We start from the raw sequence: 22,848 nt of genomic DNA, 5'->3' as shown, positions 1-22,848 counted from the left end.
TGAATCGGGAAGGTGTCACGTATATTAGGAAAAAGGGCATACAGCGCTTAACTCGGGTAGAAAAGGTTTTTACTGCTGAGACAACTGAACTTAATTCAATCCCTACCGTGAATACTTCATTAACAGGTGAAGAAAAAAATAAATTATTAGCTTTGGTACGAAAATTTTCAAAATACCTTATAACTGGTACCGCGGCCAGTACTGTTACAACTGGATCCATGCAAATTCGACTCAGCAATGAAACTCCTATTGTTTACAGACCTTACAAATTATCATTTAGCGAAAAACTTCGCGTTAGAGAAATTATTAAAGATCTTCTTGATAAAGGTGTGATTAGGGAGTCTGAATCGGAGTTCTCGAGTCCGATATTGCTAGTTAAGAAAAAGGACGGCAGTGACAGGATGTGCGTGGACTTTCGGGCTCTTAATGCGAATACTGTGAAGGATCGCTATCCATTGCCGTTAATAGACGATCACATTGACCGGTTAGGTAGCGCAAAATATTTTACAAGCCTCGATATGGCCACTGGTTTCCACCAGATTCCTTTAGCAAACGACTCCATTCACAAAACCGGTTTTGTGACACCCGAAGGTCATTTTGAATACCTTAAAATGCCCTACGGGTTAGCCAATGCCCCGGTTGTTTATCAACGTATTATAACTAATACTCTGAAAGCCTTTAGTGAGACAGGGAGGGCTTTAATCTATATCGATGATGTTTTAATACCTAGTCAGACCATTGATGAAGGCCTAAATACTCTGCGTGAAATCTTTGAAACACTAACTAAGGCGGGCTTCTCAATTAATTTAAAAAAATGCAAGTTTCTTGCTAACGAAATTGAATATTTGGGCAGAACTATCAGCAATGGTCAGGTTAGGCCGAGTGCGTATAAAGTAGAAGCATTGACAAGAGCCCCGAAGCCTGGTAATGTTAAACAAGCTAGACAATTTTTAGGTCTAGCGGGTTATTTTCGGCGCTATATTCCTGCATATTCGTTGCAGACAGCTTGTATTTCTAATCTGTTTCGTAAAGGTGTTGAGTTTAAATGGGGTGATGAACAGGAACAAGTACGCCAGTATATAATTACGCGTTTAACCAGTGAACCTGTCCTCAATATATTTAATCCATCATTATTAACAGAAGTACACACTGATGCTTCTTCTCGAGGGTATGGAGCTGTTTTACTTCAGACTCATGGGAATAATAATAAACGCGTGGTGGGATATTTTAGTAAAGTTACCCAAGGCGCCGAACCACGCTATCACTCCTATGAGCTGGAGACACTCGCTGTGGTCAAGGCTCTGCAGCATTTCAGGCACTACCTCATAGGTATACATTTCAAGGTAGTTACAGACTGCAACGCTTTGAAGCTTACCCAACGTAAAAAAGATTTACTACCGAGAGTCGCTCGGTGGTGGATCTACTTACAAGATTATGATTTTTCGTTAGAGTATCGTAAGGGCGCTGTGCTATCTCATGCCGACTATCTAAGTCGTAATCCTATAAATGTTTGTGAAATTGGTAGACCGCATAACTGGGCACAGATAGCACAGAGTGCTGATGAAGAAACTCGGAATTTAATACAAAAGTTACAAAACGGTGAATTAGATGAGACACGCTATGTAACTAAAAATGATGTTCTTTATTATAAATTTGATTCTGTTGGCCAACCTAGTAAATTATTATGTTATATTCCAAGAGGACATCGCCTCAGTTTGTTACGAATCTTTCATGATGAGCATCATCATATTGGAGTAGATAAGACGCTTGATCTAATATTAAACCATTTTTGGTTTCCTAGTCTAAGACAATTTGTTCGTAAATATGTACGCCATTGTATAGTATGTCTTTCACACAAAAAAATACCACGTCAACCCTTGCAGCCGATCGAGTCGTGGAAGAAACCGGACGTACCCTTTGACACGGTACATAGTGATGTCTTGGGTCCTCTTCCCGAATCGAACGGTTACAAATTTGTTGTCTTGATAATTGACGCTTATAGTAAGTTCTGTCTACTAAATCCTATGCGTAAGCAGGATGCAACAGAGTTAAAATTAGTATTTGAAAACGCTGTATCTTTATTTGGTGCACCTAGGCAGATTGTAACCGATAGGGGTAGAATGTACGAAAATAGATCATTTAGACAATGGGTATCAGACGTAGGTAGTAATTTATTCTTTATAACGCCAGAGATGCACCAGAGTAACGGTCAGGCTGAGAGATATTGCAGAACAGTTCTTAATATGATTCGTGTGGAGGTAAATTTCAGAAACGAAAATTGGTCAGAAGTTTTGTGGAAACTGCAGCTCACCCTGAACGTTACGAAACAAAAGTCCACTCAATATTCACCTTTATATTTGTTAATTGGTAGCGATGCTGTGACGCCCGTCATTCGTTCCGTTGTACGCGATGTGGCTCTAGAAGGAACAAGTGCCAACAGAGAAACCTTACGCGAGCTTGCCCGACAAAGAGCTTCTCAACTGCTGGACAAAAACCGAAAACAGCAGGACACTCGAGTAAATGAACGGCGCAAACCCCCGCGTACTTTCCATGAAAACGACGTGGTCTTCGTGCATAAGAATAGCCAGTCTGTTGGAAAGCTGGATTCTGGTATGCGTGGCCCGTACAAAATAGTGCGTGCGCTGCCACATGGACGTTATGAACTGAAGCTTCTTTCTGGCTCACTTGGGAAGACCACGGAAGCTGCTGCCGAATTTATAAGTGCCTGGCACGGAGAGTGGACGCCGGATGTGTGCACCGCATTTTTCGAGTGTGAGCATAATTTGTAACAGTAATTGGGTTTGTTTCTTTTTGTCATTTAACTGGCATAAATGAAGCCGGTCTTTACTACTTGTTGGTCATCCTGAGGGCTCTGACACCTGTTTTATTTTGAGATATACTGCGGTCACTGTCTCGGGCAACCTGAGGGCTCTGCCACTGTATACATTAGCTTATTATGAGATATACTGCGGTCACTGTCTCGGGCAACCTGAGGGCTCTGCCACTGTATACAATAAGACATTAACTTATTTTGAGATATACTGCGGTCACTGTCTCGGGCAACCTGAGGGCTCTGCCACTGTATAAATTAACTTATTTTGAGATATACTGCGGTCACTGTCTCGGGCAACCTGAGGGCTCTGCCACTGGAAGAATTTGTGAAGACATGCTACGGAAATTGTCACTGAACAACAACTTCCCAACGGTCAGCAACATAATATTGTATTTCTGTGTGTCATTTTTAATGCAAACAATCTATTTTTAGGTGATGAGAATAGCTCTGAGGAAGGTATTGTCGCCGGTCCATCACACCGCCATGACGACATAGTACCTCTAGACGGACCTATTAATGCGGGCGAGGACGCTCCGCCGTCAGGAGAGGCCGTGTTAGAAGATGATGATGACATTGGAGGCGTGGCCTAAGTGACGTCAAGGATGGTGTGATGTCGGGAAGGCGCGTGGCGAGATATTGTTGGAGGGGCGCGTTTAGGCTCGAGGCGCGTTGGCACAAGACATCGTTCTCTTTTGCTTGCGACAGTCGGGACGGACGGACGTTCACATCGTTGCACAATCGTTGTATTTTATTATTCAAAGTTATTATTGTCAAAGTTTAGTTGTTGTCAAGATTTAGTTCCATTTTGTTAACCTTAGTTAATTTACATTGTTGGTTATAATTAAAGTGATTTCTGTCTAGGTTATATCGTTTATATTTTTTTTTTTAATAGTAAAGTTAGGGTGTTGATAATAATATTATTATGTTTTTTTTTTAAATTAAGATGGAATTTTTAACGTATGATTAATTCCGTTATGGCTTGCGTATTTGATATTGGCGTACGGGTAAATTTAAATTTCTTTGTGTAATTCGTTAATTTCAAATATAAACGTGTGCTTAATCTCAAAATGACTTTCTGATGGATACGGTTGCTGTTAAGTGTTAGGCATAATGTGCGGTTTAAATTTTAATTTCTCGATAATTGGATTCTTGTTAAAGTGATGCTTATTCTTTAGATTTCTTTACTTATTTATATTTATTATAATTATTACACCCATGCGATTGAGGCTTTGAACTTTTTTATCAAGATGAGATTGACTTTAAATGAGAACGGATCACGAAACCCTTTGCCTAAAAAAAGCTTTGTCTTCGTGTTCCCGCCAAAATTTAGGTGACCTCACCAATGCATATGTCAAAGATAATTATGCTAGGTAGGTAGGTAATCAAAGACATAGGTACAATATCTTGGTTATACGTATCCAACATGGAACGTTTTAAGATTCTATACAAATATTTATACATTTAATATGATGTTGAAAATGTTCATACTTAAAGCTACACATTACAATAATAATTCTGAATTATTACATTTAAAATTTTGTATGAAAGTAAAGTTATTAGCTTGAAAATTACAATTTTAATGAAAAGCATGAACACGTTTACCGATAACTATTTGTTGACGACATCTTGTAAATTGTAGAATATGCAAATTGCCTATGTAAAGTGTATTCAGCTGTTGTCTGCTATTATCGTCGTAACGGTGTTGCCATAAAACTTGTTTCAATTAGACAATGTAAAACTGAAATGGTATTATTATTTGGTATTCGAACTACTGAATATCAGCATACGGCCCACCTGATGGTGAGTGGTTACCGTCACCCATGGACTTCAGCAATGCCAGGGGTAGAGCCAAACCACTGCCTACTATTCAAGTTTCAAGGTGGCCGGCGGAAGTCGTGTTGCGATGTTTATGTAAGTTAGTTAAAGAGGAGTGGTAATATTAAGGATGTAGTTTCGTATCTGCGACCTCATGATTAAGACGTAGACATAGCGCGGCTTAACATATGATGTCACAAGATCACGTACTTCTCTCAACGAAACATTTTACTATCTATATATTAATACGTGAAGCAAGAACTTTGTACCCCTTTTTACAAAAATTACGCGAACGGAGGCGTATGAAATTTCCTACACTTGTAGAGAATATGGAGTGAAGAATGCTATATTTTTTTTAATTATTCGTAAAAATAAATTCCACACTCTCCTATACTCTTTTGTTTATTGTTAAAGTGGTCAAATTGAGAATAGGTTAATATTGTTGGTTTTTATTATTATTTATCTATAGTGTAGCCTTAGCGAAATCTGTGATTACAGAAGTAAAATCTTTGACAATAGAACCATAATAATGTTCTAACTTATAATTTAATCAATAATTGAGGCCTATGAAATCAAAGGCAGCTAAATCCAAGTCTGTCAAATATTCAGGTAAACAACAAAAATCGACCCTAAACACGTCATTACGGATCGTCCCGATCCATCGAAGTACTGCTCTTGCTAGGGCCAGTGTTAGCAACACTCCCAGCTTGAGAAGCTAAAATAACTTTGTTCAGATAGCTACGATATTCTTTATTTTAAAGCAGATTTAAAAAGAACTAGTTGACCTGGCGAACTTTGTTCCGCCTTAGAGGCAATAAATAAGCAGACTTTTGATTTTATCGAGGTCAATTTTTTATTTGGATAATTGATGTAAATTAAAAAAAGCAACCGTTTTAATGTTTCTTTATTTGCCATGTATTTTTGTTGTTATTATTATCTTCAGTCCGTTCACTCGCAATGTTTCGAATCCTAGTTGCATTACGGTTTCGTCGGGAAAGATTTGATCGTGTTGGTCGCGGCATGGCTTTCTTAATGATTTCCTATCTCGGCACAATAAGCTAATCGAAACTCGAAATAAACACATCAACCGGTCAACTTCAAAATTCTACTATAATTTACAAAACTTACTAAAACATTACGTTTAGCTGTCAGAGATTTAGCTGCATTTGTTATAACATGAAAACACTATAGCGTGTCCAACTAACTAAACAAGATAGCGCCATTGTTAATCCATTTCACGACATTATGGCGTTTAGCTGCCTTTGATTTTATATGCCTCAATTATAGTCGAACTTCGACTACTGGGCGGCCATTAGTGATAAATAAATAGGCAACTTTGCTAACAGTACCGCCGATTAAAAATACATTCGCGATTGGCTATTTAAATTGATTGCCATAATCAAAATATAGTCAAGGAGTATTTAATACAAATAAACCTAATGAACAATTGCGCCAAATGAAGTCGAGAGTCGTTAGAATAAACATGTAGCAGACTCTGTCTAGTGTTTGGACTTTAAGTAAAAAGCCCAGAAAAAAAAAATTTTTTTTTATTGCTTAAATGGGTGAACGAGCTCACAACCCACCTGGTGTTAAGTGGTTACTGGAGCCCATAGACATCTGCAAAGTAAATGCGCCACCCACTTTGAGATATAAGTTCTAAGGTCTCAGTATAGTTATAACGGCTGCCCCACCCTTCAAACCTAAACGCATTACTGCTTCACGGCAGAAAAAGGCGGGGTGGTGGTAAATACCCGTGGCACTCACAGGATGTCCTAGCACCAGTAATTACGCAAATTTTTATTTTGCGGGTTTGATTTTTATTACACGATATTATTCCTTCACCGTGGAAGTCAATCGTGAACATTTGTTAAGTATGTATTTCTTTAGAAAAACTGGTACTCGCCTGCGGGATTCGAACACCAACACCGGTGCATCACTATATATGAACGTCTTATCCTGTAGGCCACGACGACTTCAAAATGTTTCGTTATTTATAAATTAAATGAATGTTGGTTGTTTTTGCTGTTGACGCTGACGAGTTAAAGATTTATCCGCTGTTAAGTGTTCACTCAAACCTGCACTAGGACTCGGCGACAATACGCGAAAATCAAACTTAAAAGTTTCAATTGCTTTAAACGAACAGAAATTGACGCTACTGCATTGCTAAGTTGCCATCTGATAGGCCATAAGCTCGCTTTTCAACGAAAGCTTTAAAAAAGTTGCTAATCTAAATATTAAATTATTAAATTATGAAGTGAAGTTTTTTTGTCTATGCCATTTGTTACTATGATGGAAATGTTGCAATTAAGTAGGGTGTGTTTGATACCGTTTTGGATATATTCGATGCGGTATGGTACAGCTTGAGAATACATAGCTAGATTACTTACTATGGCCTAATCATTTCGGTTTGAACGATAACTCCGGGTAAGGACTTTGACTTCAAGTCCAAGTCCAAGAGCGTCGATTTCGTTTGCGACTACATAAACTTTTTTTCCCCCTACCTATTCGCTGGTAGTCTAAGGGGCTATTCTAGTTACGTCCGGACGGGTAGGTGAGCTCAGGGGCTCAACCTGAGAGAATTTGCTAACACTAGCCCTAACAAGAGCAGTGCTTCGCAGAATCTACCACCAGATCGGAATCGCGACCCATTAAGAAGATCCGGCGAGAAACTCAGTGGGCTATGTCTATGGGATAGTTCGCTTCCAAGTCTTCCGGTGTTCGAGAGGCCTAAAAGCATCGAGAGTGAATCCGGGGGATCTGACATCCTTCAGGCGACGGAGGCTTTGCATTGCCCCGTCGCGGTTGGATACACAAACAATGAAACTATCTTACCTCCTTAGCACCCCTCCGAGTAGCGAAGCGTTCAAGCACTCCGGCGGAGACAGTCTCCTTTGCACCTCCGCCACGGTGACTTTGTACTTGCTGGTCGAGGACAGGAGAGACAGCCGACCGGGAACCGAGCAGAACACGTCGTTGGGAGCGCAGCTGCCGCTTCCGCCAATGCCGTCCCGACCTTTCATTGCTGGACAAGATCGATGAATAAATTAATCACATTGAAATCGTCGCGGCCTAAAGGCTTCTCATAGAACCCGTCGCTTGCGACGAAGGGCTCGGCGAGTAAATTAATCCACAGACACAGCCCACTGAGTTTCTCGCCGGATCTTCTCAGTGAGTCGCGTTTCCGATCCGGTGGTAAATTCTGCGAAGCACTGCTCTTGCTAGGGTTAGCGGTTAACGCCGTCAGGTTGGAGCCCCGTGAGCTCACCTACTAATTCAGTGTGTCTAGAAAACCCCTCGAGGTTATTAGGATAGGTAGGGAATAAAAAAGGCCTAAAGGATAAGACGCCCGGTGCGTTCGTATCGAGCGATGCGACGGTGCCGGTGTTCGAATCCTGTAGAAGTTCGTAGTAAGCAAATGTTCACGAACGAGTTCCACGGTGAAGGAAAAACATCGTGTAATGTAAATCAAACCCGTCAAAATTTTAATTGACGTAGTTACAGGTGGTAGTGTGTGTTGTGAGCCAGTACGGTTACCTGCCTATTTATTTCTTGGAGACTGACACTTAGAACTCATGTGTCGAAGTGGGTGGTGGCATTTACTTTGTTGATGTCTATGGGCTCCGGTAACCAGTCATTACCAGCCGGGCCATGAACAAGACTACTTTAGACTACTCATCTAAACAATAAATAAAAAACACATAAATAGTCCTATTAGAGCAATATAACTATAATTCTTCTACTGTCCCAAATAGACTATATTATAGTCTATTACTAATGAACGAGATAGTATAAAACTGAATAGAGATAGATGCATTTGATTTACATATAAAAAAAACTTAAATACTGTTTACTAGTTAGTACAAGTTTGTCGATTTTTTATTACGAATACAACGAAAAAGTTCTACTAGTATCGAATAGTGCTGACGACCCGTTGGCTTATTAATCTGTTTTTGTGTAATCCGTTTTTAATTATCTTTCAATTGTTGGCGTATTTTTTTTTTTTTTAGTACCGACTCTTAATTTATTTGCACGTGCTCCCTTTTCTCAATTATTCGCTGTTGGTAAGTCTGGTTTTTGCGATCAATAAAAACTCAATCGCAATAGTATTTTAATGGACTATCTAATTCGGATTTCACTGGTGGTAGGACCTCTTGTGAGTCCGCGCGGATAGGTACTACCGCCCTGCCAATTCTGCCGTGAAGCAGAAACGCATTTCAGTCTAAAGGGTAGGGCAGCCGTTGTAACTATACTGAGATCTTAGAACTTATCTCTCAAGGTGGGTGGCGCATTTACGTTGTAGATGTCTATGGGCTCCAGTAACCACTTAACACCAGAAGGGCTGTGAGCTCGTCCACCCATCTAAGCAAAACAAAAAAAGAAATCTCGGCCGATCTAGGTTCAGTTTATCGATATTTGCATAATCGTTTCCTTCAATCCGTGAATTCGTTACGGGCTAATTATGTGATTGACGAAACAATTATTAATTACTGTAGCGTTCTCAAATTGGAAGCCTCTAAATCGAGCTGCGCGAAAGTTAATACAAAAATTGTTCTCAGTAAAGTAGACGCAGCCAATTGTAATGCTAAAGTCACGATACAAAAAATCAGGGTGATTACGAAATCTTTAGCTTCGAAAAACTAACAATGGCGCTCCTAACAATCGCTGCCCCGCCCCAAACATGCGCTCAGCGTGATCACCATTCTCATTGTAATATTCCTTTAAGCCAGCCCTAATACAATAAACATGAGTGTATCATTAACTCTGCACCATACTGGCTATTTAGCACCCCGTCATTGAAAAAGGCGCCGAACCGATATTAGCGGCCATTTACAATTCGGAATACAACTCTATGTTATTGACTTTTTGAAATTGGAATTTCGTATTCGGAATAAGCTAACTGTTACGAACGTCAAGTTTTTAAATTAGGAACGGGCGAACGTAGCGACATCTGAACATGGTTCGGTGAAACCTTATTAAAGTAATGTTTGATTGATCGATACTTTTATTTCTTTGATATTGATTCATTCGGCCGTTGAATGAGATAGTTTTTTTTTTACAATCTATTTAGAAAAATCGATACACCTATCCGATAAGTGCGGTATGAGGCCTAATTACAGTTTTATCTTCGGCGGGTCATCGCTACAGTAACAATAAAATGTTTGATAAGTTAATAATACATATTTTGTCGGTCGGATGTTCGTGCAATTTAAATTATAGATTAAGACGACGGTACGGTCTGAGCGATAAGTTGAATTAATCGTTATATTGTTAATTAGTAATCACAATACTACATGTAATTTTAACCTTTACAAAACAGACCGTGATTTTATGGCAAGCTAATGTCAGTTTGACAGCGAAATATAACCACTAACGCTACTTGATTATTCGTAATGATATAATAATACGTAAATAATGAAGTAATGAATTGTGGTTGGTTAGTCTCGCTAAAACTCGAGAACGGCTGAACCGATTTGGCTAATTTTGGTCTTGAATTATTCGTGGAAGTCCAAAAAAGGTTTAAAAGGTAGATAATATGAAAATATTCTGAATTAAATAAAAATAACAATTTTATTTTCCCTTTGATGTGTCCCCTTTTGGACGGATTCCTTTTGTTTGTTTTAAGTTTATTTGATACAAAAGTTTAGGTCTTTTATTTATCGATTGAGGCACTACGAAGTCTGCCAGGTCAATTAATAATGAATAAAATAGTTTAAATGCCAAATAACCATGAAAAAGGTCATTTTTTAAATATGGCTTTCCGATACAACTGCTCTTGAATATGATTAAAGAACCAGAAAAAAAATCTCCTTTATTTTAAATGGATCTTCAACTGATCTTGATTAAGACGGTAGTTCTATATCAAGTTTGATCTTGTGCTGTCAATTTCAAGATTAGTATATACGGTGGTATAATATGGAAAACCAATCGAATTTTTACTGGTGGTAGGACCTCTTGTGAGTCCGCGCGGGTAGGTACCACCGCCCCGCCTGTTTCTGCCGTGAAGCAGTAATGCGTTTCAGTTTGAAGGGTGGGGAAGCCGTTATAACTATACTTGAGACCTTAGAACTTATATCTCAAGGTGGGTGGCACAGTTACGTTGTAGATGTCTATGGACTCCAGTAACTACTTAACACCAGGTGGGCTGTGAGCTCGTCCACCCATCTAAGCAATATCTAGAGATCTATAGAAGTTTCTTAAATTGTAAATGTAAAGAACTTAGAAATATTAATGACTTGTCAGTTAACCTTTTCGCATATTGAGTAGTAACTATTTAGCTTACAATATGCGTTCCTACCGTCGATAATATTTTATTGAATTAGTTGTCAAACCGTACATTTCGACATCTGACGAAAGACATTATCGATGAGTCAACAGAACACTTCGGATCATTTAACTCTTTTACCAACACTGGTAATTTCCGTTCGCTATGTCTTTAAGATGAACGCATCACGTGATCTTGGTGTCAATCTAACTTCCTTGCTTTTTATTTGTAAGCTAGTAAGTAGGTACAGTCATTGCAATATTTATTTTTGGTTTAAAACCTTTTTTACCTATGTCATTTTTGTTTTGTTGCGTGTTAATTGTTTATGGTTTTAAAACTTAATGAAACTTTTCTTGGCCTTTCTGAAATTCTTAGTTGACTATGTTACGCAGCTTTCGGATTTAAGATATTACGCAATAAAATGTTGTTTGGTGCATGTTCTTCATCACATTCGAGATTTAAAAAAAAATGTTTAGATGGGTGGATGAGCTCACAGCCCACCTGGTGTTAAGTGGTTACTGGAACCCATAGACATCTACGACGATATACATCTACGATATAAGTTCTAAGGTCTCATGTATAGTTACAACGGCTGCCCCACCCTTCAAACCGAAACGAATTACTGCTTTACGGCAGAAATAGACAGGGCGGTACCTACCCGCGCGGACTCACAAGAGGTCCTACCACCAGTAATTACGCAAATTATAATTTTGCGAATTTGATTTTTATTGTAAGTTTATAGTTACTGTTATTGACTATATAGTTTTTGGCTTCTTATCAGACGATACAGTTAAACTACCACGGTCTAATCATGTTACTATTAATACCTACCATACTACCATCCATACTACCTGGAGCCACTGCGGTCATCCACAGTGCGTTTCCAGAGGTCTTTTTTGCCACGTACCATCCGGCTATGGAATGAGCTCCCCTCCACGGTGTTTTCCGAGCGCTATGACATGTCCTTCTTCAAACGAGGCTTGTGGAGAGTATTAAGTGGTAGGCAGCGGCTTGGCTCTGCCCCTGGCATTGATGAAGTCCATGGGCGACGGTAACCACTCACCATCAGGTAGACCGTATGCTCGTCTGCCTACAAAGGCAATAAAAAAAAAATACACCCTCAATCCATAGTTGTACTTTTCTGAAGATTTATCAAGTTAACGCTTCTATTTTGAATTTAATTGCTGCCGTAATTTACCTATACAAGGCCCACAACCATTGAGAAACGTTTTGATGACGTCATGCCAGAGACCGGCCAAAGTATCGTGCTAAACCTCACTGTGAAGAAATATACATAAGGAATATTAATGTAATTTAAAAAAATAAACAAAAGTATTTTAATGTACTCACTTTTCAACAAAGGCAGATCCGTCATGAAACCAGTGGTGTCATCCATCGCGGCGTTCTAAAACCGAAAACAAAATATTGCCCTTAAATTTTCGTGTTCGATGTTAATAAGGAGAAAAATTTAAGTAGATATTAGGTACGTAGTGTTTTGGATTATAATAGCTCGAGCTTAATTTGTTCTCGGGTTATTAAATTCCTTTTGTATGGACGGATGTGCTCCTCCGTTATTTATTGGTTTTTAATAAAGTATCGAGACTCTGAGGGATGGAATTTTTGAACGCGCTCGACATGTTTGTGTAATCTGTGTATATTTTTTTTGATAGTCGTATTATATTCCGTTTCCTCTTCAAAATAATTTAATTAAATTTGTTTGTTAAAGTTAAATTTGTTCATAATATTTAAAAGCGTAATTAATTACAGGTCTGTATAATACTTAAGGTTTTGTTATTATTTTTCTTCATGCACAGATATACATCAAATAATATTCAGGTACCTAATTAAAATAACAAGGTTGATAGTAACATTTTTAAATATGGCAAGTGGAACTATCGGCCTTTATATGTCTAACACGTTTTATGACGCACAAAATTTCCTACGATCTCTCTTTTTTAACGGAACACTAATAAAATTTTAATAGTGTGATTTTTTTCTAGTGAAGGAGTTTTAGTAGGAAAGCAGACACTGACATTAGACCGAGAAACGCTATGAAGAAGAAGAAGATGAGAATTTTTTATAGGGAGCGAGGTTTGGGGGAGGCTCATGTCCATTAGTGGGCCTCTGTGAGAGCTGATAGATAGATAGATAGATAGATGGTGAGAAATTTTAAAACTCGTTACCATCATTGTTTAGTTCACCACACGATTTTATGATTAGGTATAACTTATTAATGATATCGAGGGGTGAAAAGCTATCTATATATTAATACGTGAAGCAAAAACTTTGTATCCCTAATTACGAAAATTGCGCGGACGGAGGAGTATGAAATTTTCCACACTTATAGAGAATATAGAGGAGAAGTGCACAATGCTAATATTTTTTTTAAATAATGCATAAAAGATACATTAAATCAATAAAGAAAACATTACACACACTACATACCATGTATTTGACGCACACACGCATGCATACTATTTATTGTCAAACTTTTGTTCTTGGCGTCTGTTGTCAAATTGAGAATAGATTAAATATTGTTTGCCTTTGTAAATATTTTTTATAGTGTAGTCTTGGTGAAATTTGTGATTATAGAAGTATAAAATACAATCCAACAACAATTTACAATTCCAATTAATTATAGTCGAATTTCGACTACTGCGGGACCTCTAGTTTAGTTTAAGAGACATTTCGCTTAATACGCGACATTCATCTATGTAATTTACGGTCCGTTTTATTTGGCATAAACATCAACAGTTCTATATTTTTAATTGAACTTCAATTAAATTTACTTCATTGATATAGCTGAAGATGTTTTTCGTTTTGATATTTTTTCTAAAATTTTAAACTTTAAATGGCTCTTCTGGAAAGTAAAAAAAAAAGTGGCTTAAACCAAATAGCCTTTTTTATGTTTGAGGGTTTATTGGTGACCCGGAGGCCTCACCAGTTTCACCAGGGCAGATAGACGAGCAAACGCTCAGCCAGGAGGGTTGCAATTGGCTCACCTACTCGATCGGTGAAGTTGGCATAACCACTCGAAGTTAATAAGAAAATATAGTTTTTTGAATTTTTTTTATAATTCATTTATGCAACCGATTGGCACAACATTAAATTTGTACGTACAAACTACTTTTTTTTTATCAAGGAATGATTACTGTCGGCTCGAAGGCCTCACCAGTTTCACCAGGGCAGGTAGACGAGCAAACGCTCAGCCAGGAGGGTTAGAATTTGTTAACAACTGCCCGAGCGCCTCCCAAGGGAGACCTAACAACTCAAGAGCAGCTGCTTCGCGAATGAATGTACTACTATCGGAATCGCGACCCGCTTAGAACATCTGGCGAGAAACACAACGGAATCTCAGCGGACTGATGTTTAGGTTAGCTTGCACGGTTACCGGGGTCCCTAAATCTGCTCCTAGTGCTAGAGCTGAGGGCGTTTAATGCAAGGGCTGTGCTATATACGTTCCAAGCAGCTTTTCACTCCTCGATACGTATGAGGATATTTTTGGATTGTAAATGTTCTTATTACAATTTTCACCAATTATTAACGATCAAGCTTTAAATTAAGAAATTCAATATATTACCGGCGTTTCGTCTGTCGAATGCAGCGCGTGGTGCAGTGCGAGTTCGTGTTGCTCCCTAGCGCCGTAGTCCGCCCTCCTTTCGCCGCCTCCATAACTGAAGCCTCCGTGTGACAGCTGTCATAAAATACACAGTATTATAATATATTTTTTTCGACATGAAACTTCTAATTCGACTTCCAAAAAGGTTGCGTTAAACGTTTATCACTACATCTACCACGTAAATGCGCCACCCACCTTGAGATAGGAGTTCTAAGGTCTCAGTATAGTTACAATGGCTGTCTCACCCTTCAAACCGAAACGAATTACTGCTCCACGGCACAAATAGGCAGGGCGGTGGTACCTACCCGTACTGACTCACAAGAGGTCTTAGTATCAGTCTAACTGTGCGCATACGATTTTTGCGTACCTATCTATCAGTAGCTTCGAACTTCGGAAAAATAAACGTAGGTATTTGTAAACTTAAAAATAACAATCAGTTCTTCTTAGTTATTACAACTAATTCCATTTATTGTAAAAACCTTATACTTTTAGTTTTCCACGTCCGAAATGCATTAAAGATAACAATAATGATTGAGTATAAAAACCGAGTTCATAAATAAGTGTTTCAATAGAAAAAATGCCATCGGAACATCCGGTCTCCGCTACGACTAGCGTCCGTATTCTTTACACAATAGTGATGGCCCCAGTATTTCACTAATAGACATGTTACAAATTGCTGATCAAACCATTTTCTGAATTCCAAAAAATACGTCTTTGTAAACTTCAAAACTAACAATTCTTGTTAATAATTACATTTATTGTAAAAACCTTATACTTTTCGTTTTCCACGTCCAAAATGCATTAAAGATAACAATGATGATTGAGTATAAAAATCGAGTTCATAAATAAGAGTTTCAATAGGAAAAATGCCATCGGAACATCCGCGGTCTCCGATACGACCAGCGTCCGTATTCTTTACACAATAGTGATGGCCCCACCGCCGGAACATTAGCCGGGTTAATCTGTTAAAGTGGCTTGACATTACTCTGTTCTCGGAGGAAATATTTATGGACTATTTTTTTTTTATGATTTAAGGATTACTGGTGGCCCGGCCTATTTTTAAAATAGGTTTCGTCCTTTATTATTTTAACTAGCCTTTCACCGCGACTTCGTCCGCGTGGAATAGTTACTTTGGCATAACGCTAAATTTTTTACCCGCGACATCATTTACGTAGAAAGTGAAAATTATATTATTTATTTATTAATTATATTACATTTATATTTGAATATTTAATGTTTAATGTTTAGGAGCTATTTAAGGTGCCAAGTGATGTTATAAAGCCTATTTATATAGCCTGTTATATAGCCTTCCCCAATAAATGGGCTATTTAACACTGAAAGAATTTCCACTTCGATAAAGCGGCACGACACGAGAACCCTCTCATCGTGGCCGCCGGTAACTACATTCCCGATCCTGCGGAAAGAATGGAAAGCAGTCGACGTGTTAGCAACGTCGTCAGGTTTGAGCCCCGTGAGCTCACCTACTAGTTAAGGTTACGCTGGAATAGCCTCTCAAGGCTACCAGGCTAACTCTACAGCTTTATAATATTAGTATAGATAACACGTACTTTCATTCTATTCGAATAGATGGTGCGGGCTATTTAAAAATATAAATGTCTAATATAATACCAAACTTGAACAAAAGGCGATCGCCCATTGGTATATCTTACTTTAAACGACTTTTAGAAATTAACAGAAATATAGGAATTACGAGGAGTGAAAGGTTATTTAGTTTAAGTGGCATTTCGCTTAATACGCGACATTTTTCTGTACCTAATTAAAGGTACTTTTTATTTGGTACTAGCTGACCCGGAAGACTTCGTAGTGCCTCGATCGATAAATAAAAGTCCTAAACTTTTGTATAAAATAAACTTAAAACAAACAAAAGGAATCCGTCCGACGGGGGACACATCAAAGTAAAAACAAAATTGTTAGTTTTATTTAATTCCGAGCATCTTCATATTTATCTACCTTTTAAACCTTCTCTGGACTTCCACTAATTATTCAAGACCAAAATTAGCCATATCGGGCCAGCCGTTCTCGAGTTTTAGCGAGACTAATAAACAGCAATTCATTTTTATATACCTAGTCAGGTCATAAGTATTGTCACACAGTAAAAACTTTTCTTTTAGAATGCTGGCCACAAAAATTTTTTATTGAATTCGAATTTCGAATTGTTCATGAAAATAAAAATAGTATACATTTAGAATTTTACTCATTTTTAAATATGGAATGGACGCTTAAAGAAGACCGTGTTGCAGTTATTGCGTTGCATCGTTGCGGTTCCGCGCCAATTCAAATTTTTAACATACTGAAAAATTTGAATATAACCAAAAGATTCGTTTATCGTACCATCAAACGATACAATGAAGACTCTAGTGTAGATGACAGGTCAAGAAGTGCTCGCCCTCGGTCTGTTAGGACTCCAGCAGTGATAAAAGCTGTGAAGGCGCGAATTCAAAGAAATCCCAAACGTAAGCAGAAACTGTTGGCCCTTGAGATGGGGTTAAGCAGAACCACAGTGAAAAGGGTGTTAAATGAAGACTTAGGGCTTCGGGCATATCGAAGAAAAACAGGACATCGTTTGAATGCTCGTCTAATGAACCTGAGACTGAAGAGATGCCGCGCTTTGTTGAAGCGGTACGCGGGAAAAAAATATCGGGAAATTCTTTTTTCGGATGAAAAAATTTTTACCGTAGAAGAGAGCTACAACAAACAAAATGATAAGGTGTACGCACACAGTAGTGAAGAAGTGAGCAACCGTATTCCGCGTGTCCAACGAGGTCATTTTCCATCCTCGCTCATGGTATGGTTGGAAGTTTCTTATTGGGGCTTAACTGAGGTACATTTTTGTGAGAAAGGTGTAAAAACGAATGCAGTTGTGTATCAAAATACAGTCCTGACGAACCTTGTGGTACCTGTTTCTCATACCATGTTCAATAACAGGCACTGGGTATTCCAACAAGATTCGGCGCCAGCTCATAGAGCGAAGAGCACACAAGACTGGCTGGCGGCGCGTGAAATCGACTTCATCCGGCACGAGACTAGCCCTCCTCCAGTCCAGATTTGAATCCGTTAGATTACAAGATATGGCAACACTTGGAGGAAAAGGCGTGCTCAAAGCCTCATCCCAATTTGGAGTCACTCAAGACATTCTTGATTAAGGCAGCCGCCGATATTGACATGGACCTCGTTCGTGCTGCGATAGACGACTGGCCGCGCAGATTGAAGGCCTGTATTCAAAATCACGGAAGTCATTTTGAATAAACTTTAGTGTCATAAGAATCTATGTTTTGTTAAGTTCATTTTGATATATGAATGGTTACATAATGAATAAACTTGTTTCAATTATTTTACATTAAACATGTGACAGAATTTATGACCTGACTATGTATATAGATATCTATTAGTATCAACAGTTCGATGTTTTTAATTGAACTTCAATGAAGTTTTCTCCATACAAATAGCTGAAGAAGTTTTTTTGTTATGATATTTTACGAAATTTAAAAACTTTAAATAGCTCTCCTGTAAAGTTGCAAAAATGTTTTTTAAACAAAATAACATTTCACCCTCGATTAGTATCTACATATTGTGATGTGTAATGTAATAAAGTTATTAAAAAAATATAATCAAAGATGTGATTTGTCATTGGTACTAAAATATTTGCTGCAGTAATTTTTCGGGATAATCGAACAAAATGACAAAAGTTAGGGACAACCCTACGTTCGGACATAAATAATGATAATAAATTATGTGATGAAAATTAGAGACCTAATTTTGTACTTCAGTTTCAGGGGCAGAGTGAGTGAGATATAACCGTTCTTCAATTTGCACTATAAGTTATTAGAATTCTCGACTTGATCTGTCTACACTGATATTAAAAAAGACGAAAGTTTGTGTTTTTGGATGTATGTATGTTACCTTGGATGTAGGGTTGAACAACATTTGGATAACATTTTGCATAAACATAAGTTTTTAACTTGGGTTCATATACGGGATTCTTTTTATCATGACAAACGACTGAAATCAATCGACACCGGGTATATCAATTGTAAGAAATTCGACCGCTTGTTTCTCGGTTCGTTTATCTATGGTGGTAGTTTATGGAGCAGAAACTGGCACGAGTAACTCTCTACCCCGGAAAGCTTTTCATTCTTTTTGAATCATAAATTGAAGGCAGTTGAACAATAACTTAGTAATGATATTGCCAATAGTCCCATAGACACAGCCCACTGAGCTTTTCTCCGGATCTTCTCAGTGGATCGCGATTCCGATCCGGTGGTGGATTCTGCGAAGCACTGCTCTTGCTAGGGTTAGTGTTAGCAACGTCTTCAGGTTTGAGCCCCGTGAACTCGCCTACTTGTTAGGGTGACACAGCCTATGCTTGGTATTTCATGGACCGACCTTTGCACCAATACCTCCATTCTTCAAGAACTCGGCATTAAGCAGCGTCTTTCAGCGCTCGTGCATGGACGCATACTATCATTTTTTGAACATATTTCCCGGCGAGGAAATGACTCCATAGAGCGCCTTGTCGTTCAGGGCAAAGTAGAAGGTACTATCAGCTTAGGTAGGAAAAAAAAGGAAATTAGTAGCACTCACATGGTGTGCATGTATAGCGTCGTGGTGGTCCCTGTGATGTCGCAGATGCGCGTGTGGTTCGTGGTGTCCGTGGTGTCGTGGTAGCAGCTGCTGTGGGGCGTAGTGCTGAGCGTATTCCGCGCCACCACCACCGCCTCCGCCGTACTCCATGCCATGACTCTGGTGGTAAGAATTGACTTTGAAGTAAAATCAAGCACAAAAACCTTTGGATTGGGTAAAAAAATATATTAAACAAAAAATCTGGTACATAATAATTCTTCTTTTGTTTTAAGTATGCCAGCCGGATTTTTTCGCAACGCCGGTGTTACCAGTGTCAAGTTTATAAAGATCATCAATTTTTGGTAAAAAACAAAAATATTCAGTTAAATAAAAATAAAAAAAGATATGGAGCGAAACAATATGAAGTTGATTTATTTCAGACTATAATTCATTGAGATAAAATGAAAATAAACGAGATTAGATGAGATAAAGGGGCTTTTGTTTGCAATCAAGAATAATAACAAACAGAACAGTTTATAATTATTACCTGTTGCTGGTGATGAGGGCTGGCGGGGTGCGGTGCGGGGGCGAAGGGCGGCGGGAAGTACGGCGGCTGGAAGTCAGCTAGCGATGGCTGCCCGCCGCCTCTGAATCCGCCGCCGCCCAGACCTAGCCCGCCGCCACCGAGACGCTCCTGAGCAAAGCAAAAAAAAAATTCATTAGAAAAACTAATTATTTAAATGTACCCTCAATTTGATCGTAAATAAGATGCTGAGATACTGCTCGTTTAAAAAGCAAGATTACTTCCAAGATTCACAAAAGATACTCTATAGGAAATGTTTGAATGTCAATAGATTTCCAAGGATAGAAAAATAAACTTTAAAATATCTATAGAAACGGATGCCTGATATACCCTTAATGTGTACAATACATTGCACAAGAAAGACCATTTTTTAATTTATTAGTAGTATAATAATTTCCTCGTCATTAACTACGAAAACTGTAATAGTACGAGTATTGGAAACGTCGGAATTAATATACTGACAAATAAAAAACGCGGTATTAAACTGTAAGTGATTTTAATTGCGTCATTTATGTTTTGTTGAGAGTGTTAGATAATAGCCAATTATATACCAAATCTGTGTACCTAATAAAATACACATTTAATCCGTGTTCAGGAAAAACTTCCGATGAAGAAATGTAGATTCTGCTAAGCGCTGCTTTTGCCAATGCTAGTGTTAGCAAATTCTCTCAGGTTGAACCCATGAGCTCACCTACACGTCCGCGCATAGTTGGAATAGCCCCTTACTCAATAAGTAACAAATTCTTCGTAATTTACATAAAACGTAACGTAATTGATATAGTTAACCCTAAAGTTTGAAGTCGGTGGCGGCTCAGTCACTTTGTTACGTCCACGGGCTCTTGTAACCATTTAACACCAGGTGGGCCGCGAGCTAGTTCATCACTCTATGTTATAAAAATATATATTGACAGAGGATCTCTCATATTTATGTCAGCTGCAAATTAGAAGAGACAGGTATATATATACGACCGCTACAACTTGCCTATCCCTTTGCCTACGTTCGTCCTTAGGAAAAGTAGGTATCTCTTCTACATATTCCCACTTAAAATTATACTCGCTTCTCTATTATCTATTGTTCTAAATTTAAAGCCTAACGATCAATAAAAAAAAGCAATTACAATACATTTTAAAGCAGTTAATTAACGAATTAGCGGATAATGCGTAATTTGAATCGAACGAATCTGTCAGACTCGGAGATGAAACATTCAGAGCACAAAGCCGAGGTCAAGGAATGATCCAACAACTTAATCTAACAAAGCAGACGAGCAATCTCCCTCATAATTATTGGTTTCTAATTAGCTTACACGACGTCTTTGGAAATGAGAACACATATTGCTAACAGAGTAACTTGTGAACAAATTATCCATGTATCTTTTTTTTTAGATGGGTGGACGAGCTCACATCCCACCTGTTGTTAAGTGGTTACTGGAGCAAATCGACATCTACAACGTAGACGCGCCTTGAGATATAAGTTCTAAGGTCTCAAGTATAGTTACAACGGCTGTCCCACCCTTCAAGCCGAAACGCATTACTGCTCCACGGCAGAAATAGGCAGGGTGGTGGTGCCTACCCGCGCGGACTCACAAGAGGTCCTATCACCAGTAAACACAAATGTGTGTGTTCGTGAACACAAAGTTAGGTACTCATATTGTGGCGTGCAGATAAATCTATTATAAAAAGTCCGTCAGGCGTAACATTGCTTTCCAACGACTTGGCTCAGCCTCCCGGCATTGTTGACAAAGGTTCACGATACTAGCTACTAACTATCAAGTGGGTCGTCGACTGGCCAGTTTTTATGGCAAAAACTCTTGATACCTTTTTTTTTTTTGGATAACCTATGCTGGAAGTATCGAGGGCGAGCTCACGGGGCTCAGCCTGGCGAATTTGCTAACACTTGTCTTAGCAAGAGCAGTAAATGCTTCGCAGAATCTGCCGCCGGATCGGAAACGCGACCCACAGAGAAGATCCCGCGAGAATCGAAGTGGGCAATATTTAACGATTTTCGTGGTCAGTGACGACTTAGTCGACACTAAAGAAAAACGCGAAATGAAACGGTAAAAGCAGTTTTATTCTTAACGATTTAAAAGCGAACATTGTATATATTGTGAAAATAAACTGTTTCTATTCCATTTTAATGCACCGATCTTTTTTCAAAGTTAAGGGTGGGTAAAAATGAAAAAAAAACACACACAATACTTTTTTTCTACTATCTCATCTCATACAAAGCGGCTACTTCCATTATTCATTCGCTAAACGGACAGTTAATTTGTTACAGACAATGCATTCAACGTAAATATGAATTACATTAATTATAAACATGATTTGATAATTACACGGATAATTTGTTAAGAGCGAAATCTTAGATTGATCGTAACGTATTTTTTTTTATAGGTAATACACAGTGCTCTGGGATTGAAACAAGAACAAAAATACAATGTGCTTAGTGCGAGTTTCTTAACGTTCTCGATAGCGTAAAAGTTAACTCATATCTTATACCTTTAAACGAGCAATTCTTATATATATATAATCTTAATCTCGGAAACGGCTCCAACGATTTTCATAAAATTTAGTATACAGGGGATTTCGGGGGCGATAAATCGATCTAGCTACGATTTATTTTCAGAAAATGTTGTTTTATTCGTGTTTTCAATAATCAACTCTTCCCGACATCTATTGGCGAATAATAATACTATTTTTTTTAATTGAGGGCAACTAACCGCTTTAAAGAAACAACAAGATGGAGTTATCAAAAAAAAAACCGTCATCGTCTAGTTTGTATAGAATGGGATCGTTTGCGTACGTTTGCCGCTAGGGGCGCTGTTCCAACTGCATACAAAAATGGCTTAACTTTTACGCTATCGAGAACGTTAAGATACTCGCACTAAGCACACAAGTGTAAAAGTTAACGGAAAACATTATCACAAATTAATGTAGCCGCACAATTTGGCGCACAAACAAAAGATTGAAGTTTTCTAATTAGCCACAGTGCAAAAAACTTTGTTAGTAATTTTTAGCGGCTCACAAAAGTTTTTTTTTTTTTTTATGATTGAAAGATTACTGGTGGCCCGGAGGCCTTTCCAGCTTCACCAGGACAGGCGGGCGAGCAAAGGCTCAGCCAGGAGGGGTGGGATTTGCTAACAACTGCCCGAGCGCCT

At 38.4% G+C, this 22,848-nt stretch overlaps 1 protein-coding gene across 3 annotated transcripts in view; it reads right to left on the bottom strand.

Moving 5' to 3' along the window:
- LOC100302602 (transcription factor AP-2) overlaps positions 1-22,848 on the bottom strand; it is a 104,695-nt gene that overhangs the window by 11,347 nt on the left and 70,500 nt on the right. For all 3 annotated transcript variants that reach the window (XM_038018059.2, XM_062674314.1, XM_038018056.2), the window contains exons 2-6: positions 19,658-19,804; positions 19,132-19,290; positions 14,491-14,604; positions 12,261-12,315; positions 7,481-7,670 (exon numbers count right to left, since the gene is read on the bottom strand). In XM_038018059.2, coding sequence (XP_037873987.1) covers positions 7,481-7,670; positions 12,261-12,315; positions 14,491-14,604; positions 19,132-19,290; positions 19,658-19,804 — 665 coding nt within the window. The remainder of the gene's footprint in view (positions 1-7,480; positions 7,671-12,260; positions 12,316-14,490; positions 14,605-19,131; positions 19,291-19,657; positions 19,805-22,848) is intronic.

The sequence above is a fragment of the Bombyx mori genome, chromosome 20 (assembly GCF_030269925.1).
Source record: "Bombyx mori chromosome 20, ASM3026992v2".
Classification (NCBI taxonomy): Eukaryota; Metazoa; Arthropoda; class Insecta; order Lepidoptera; family Bombycidae; genus Bombyx; species Bombyx mori.
The sequence above is the reverse complement of the archived record's forward strand: the minus strand, read 5'-3'. Positions and strand labels throughout refer to the sequence as shown.